The 3326-nt window shown below is 38.4% G+C and overlaps 1 protein-coding gene across 1 annotated transcript in view; it reads left to right on the top strand.

The window, feature by feature from the left end:
- LOC107084173 (four and a half LIM domains protein 1-like) overlaps positions 1-3326 on the top strand; it is a 32015-nt gene that overhangs the window by 26481 nt on the left and 2208 nt on the right. Inside the window, exons 2-5 of the mRNA XM_015373883.1 lie at positions 636-815; positions 896-1070; positions 2030-2199; positions 2484-2670. Coding sequence (XP_015229369.1) covers positions 660-815; positions 896-1070; positions 2030-2199; positions 2484-2670 — 688 coding nt within the window. The 5' untranslated portion in view covers positions 636-659. The remainder of the gene's footprint in view (positions 1-635; positions 816-895; positions 1071-2029; positions 2200-2483; positions 2671-3326) is intronic.

Below are 3326 nucleotides of genomic sequence, written 5' to 3'. Positions count from 1 at the left end.
AGACTTTTTACTCAGAATTTTGACAGATAACAAACATGTTAGCATCAAGCCATAGCCATGTCTGTTTTAGAGACTAGCTCTCTTGTTTTAATGACCTTCTGCTCCTCCATTAATGAGGGGACCCCTCTGGCACGTAAAAAGGTGCCTAATTCTGTTATTTTCCACCAATGTGTCACTGGCCACCTCAAACAACTCACATCTTTGTCAGTGAAGCTGGGTGCTCCCAAATCTCTTCCATCATGGTGCCCATCTACATTAAGATCCAAAATTCTGAGATTAAAGTCAGAATTCTGAGATAAAAATCAGAATTCTGACTTTTTTCCCATATTAAACTGAAATAAAATAAAAAAATCTGTTAACTTTTTCTTTTTTCTAGTGGCCCTAGTCCTCTTCCGTACATTTCAGATCAAATTCACGTTCAGTTCCCTGTTGATATCCTGGAAACAGAAGGGACTGAAATGATCCACAAAACAGATTCCTATTTGCCAAAATAGTTCAAACAACTAACTGAATAAACACTTAAATAGGTCATTTGTTTATTTAGAACAAATTATGGTGAGGAATCTATGATAAGTTAAGCATTGGTGTATCAAGTTGGCTTTGTGATAACAGAACATCTTACTTTGTTGCTGTAGGTCTGAGTCTGCGTCATAGTGACGATGGCGGACAGCTCGCACTGTTTCTACTGCCGCGAGGATCTTGCTGGGAAGAGGTTTGTCCGAAGCGAGGGGAAGCCGGTGTGCGTTCGCTGTCACACCAAGTTCTGCGCCAACTCATGCGCCGAGTGCCACAGACCCATCTCTGTGGAGACGAAGGTGCGTTCCTTCAGATGAACGTAACTGTGAGGAAGAATGCCTCCACGGACCTCATGAGAAACCTGTTTCCTTCCCCCCAGGAGCTGAGCCACAGAGGGCGTCACTGGCATGAGGAGTGTTTCCGCTGCACTAAGTGCTACAAGCCTCTGGCCAAGGAGCCGTTTAACACCAAGGATGAGCGCATCATGTGTGTGAAATGCTGCTCCAGAGATGCTGCTCCGCGCTGCCACAGCTGCTATAAACCCATACTGGCTGGTAGGACTGATTCACCTGGTAGCTGATAACTTCTGCAGAGGATCAACTTTATCCTAACAAACTGATCTTTTCTGCAACTCATTTTACATTTGAGGGAGATTAAATAAAACATATAGAAATTATAGTATTATAGTATGGGTAGGAAAAATATCCACAATTAAAGGAGAAACATAAATGTCTATTATGTCTAATGACCTAAATATTTTAACCCTAAACAAATATTTGTTTGATTAATACAGATTATCTCTAACACTTTATCTATTTTATTTCCCTATTCTTGTGTCCTTTCTATTTCTGTAATTCCTTTCTTCCTTATATCCCTTCATCATTCCTTCCAAATTTTTGTCTCTTTTCTCTTTCTTTCTTTTATCTCTCCCTCCTTCCCTTCCTCTCCTCCTACTTCTTCATTTTCTTTCTGTCACAATCACTCCTGTGCTTTCTTTATTCCTCCTTCTCTCCTTCCCTTCATTCCTTTTTGCAGTGTCCCTCCTGCCTCAGCATCTGTTAGTATCCTGTCTTTCTTCCTTCTTCCATTGCATCCTTCCTTCATCCTTTCCATATATATTGCTCTCCATCTCTCCTTGTATCCTGGTTTTGCTCATCAGTCTGCATAGTTTTACACTCATATGTGTGAAGCTAGACAGTCATAAAATACGTATCTTAGATGAATAATAATTTTATATATATATATATATATTATTTTAATGGGCAGCATTAGCATTTTGGGTGGAAAAAAATGAAAACTTTTCATGAAAAATGTGCAGAAACCAACATAGTTCTAATGTCCGTCCTCAGTAGGAGTCGTCCTGAGTTTCTGTAACACTTTCCAGCAGCAAAGCAATTCAAAGTGCAATAAATCATAACAAAAAAATGTGAAAAAAACATGCAGGATAATCATCAGAAACACCTAATTATCAAAACGTTAGAATCAAATTATGATGCTTCCTTATCTTCTGCAGGCATTGAGAGCGTGGCATATAAAGGGAACTCGTGGCACGATGAATGTTTCACCTGCTGCAGCTGTAAGCGACCCATAGCATCGCAGAGCTTCCTCACCAAGGGAGATGATGTTTACTGCAACCCCTGCTACGATGAGAAATTTGCCAAGATCTGTGTCAGCTGCAAAAAAGTAATTAAAACCTTTCATGCTTATCTGACTACATTTAATCTGAAATGATTCATGTTTTTTTTTGTTTTTTTTTGTGGTAGAGTCAAAAACTGAAATAGTTTTCTACATTTGTTTTATTATAACAGAAAATTATTTTTGTCGTTAAATCATTAGATCTGAATCAGACAATCTAGTGTTGGATTCGGAGTTTGAATTAGACTAAATCTAAACCAGATTTTAAGCTAAACTGAAAGTTCCCTTTCATTAAGCACGTTTTAAGCAGATCATAACACTTGTGTCTGCAGCCAATAGCCTCTGGAGGAGTGAACTACCAAGAGCAGCCATGGCACAGCCACTGCTTCGTGTGCAGCTCCTGCTCAAAGCCTCTGGCTGGCTCCAGTTTCACCACCCACCAGGACCAGGTCTTCTGTGTGGACTGCTACAAGAGCTCAGTGGCAAAGAAATGCAGCGCCTGCCAGAACCCGATCACAGGTACGGCTCAAACTGCAACTCTCTCTGGAGCTCATGACAAAGCAGGATCAGAATAATCCAACTATGTTTGTTTTAAATCTATTTACAGATTACATTTGAAAACAGATAACACTTACACTTTGGTTTCCAAAGCTTGCAGATGATAAGAAATGTTGCCTTTCTATCCCAGATTAGCCAGTCTGTTTACCAGTATGAGACTAAATAATATAAATTAATTATTCTCTTCACATTCTAAACAATCCACCAAATAAAAAAGAAAGATATTCCTTTGATTTTCTATTATTTAAGACAAAGAGTAAAAATGCAGAGAGAAAAACTAAAATGTTTTCATTCACATAAAACTGTGTGGAATAAAGTTCCTCATTTAGAACCAGGTTTAACCTGCAGCTGCTGGTGACACCTAGTGGTAAGTAGGTAGACTGCTTCCAGATGTCTTTGTACGATTAATTCCAGTAGTATTTATACTTAAAAGTAAAAGGAAAGAAAAAAATGGATTTCAGAATATTTAATTAATACAAATCTAAAAAATGTACCATGTCTTTACAGCCCCCATAGGTGAAGGTGTAGCTCTGCAGCAGTTTAAAGTCCCCTGCAGTCTTCAAAAGTTATGAAATGGGCTATATATATATATATATATATATATATATATATATATA

The sequence above is a fragment of the Cyprinodon variegatus genome, unplaced genomic scaffold, assembly GCF_000732505.1.
Source record: "Cyprinodon variegatus isolate N-32 unplaced genomic scaffold, C_variegatus-1.0 Scaffold94, whole genome shotgun sequence".
Taxonomy (NCBI): domain Eukaryota; kingdom Metazoa; phylum Chordata; class Actinopteri; order Cyprinodontiformes; family Cyprinodontidae; genus Cyprinodon; species Cyprinodon variegatus.
The sequence above is the reverse complement of the archived record's forward strand: the minus strand, read 5'-3'. Positions and strand labels throughout refer to the sequence as shown.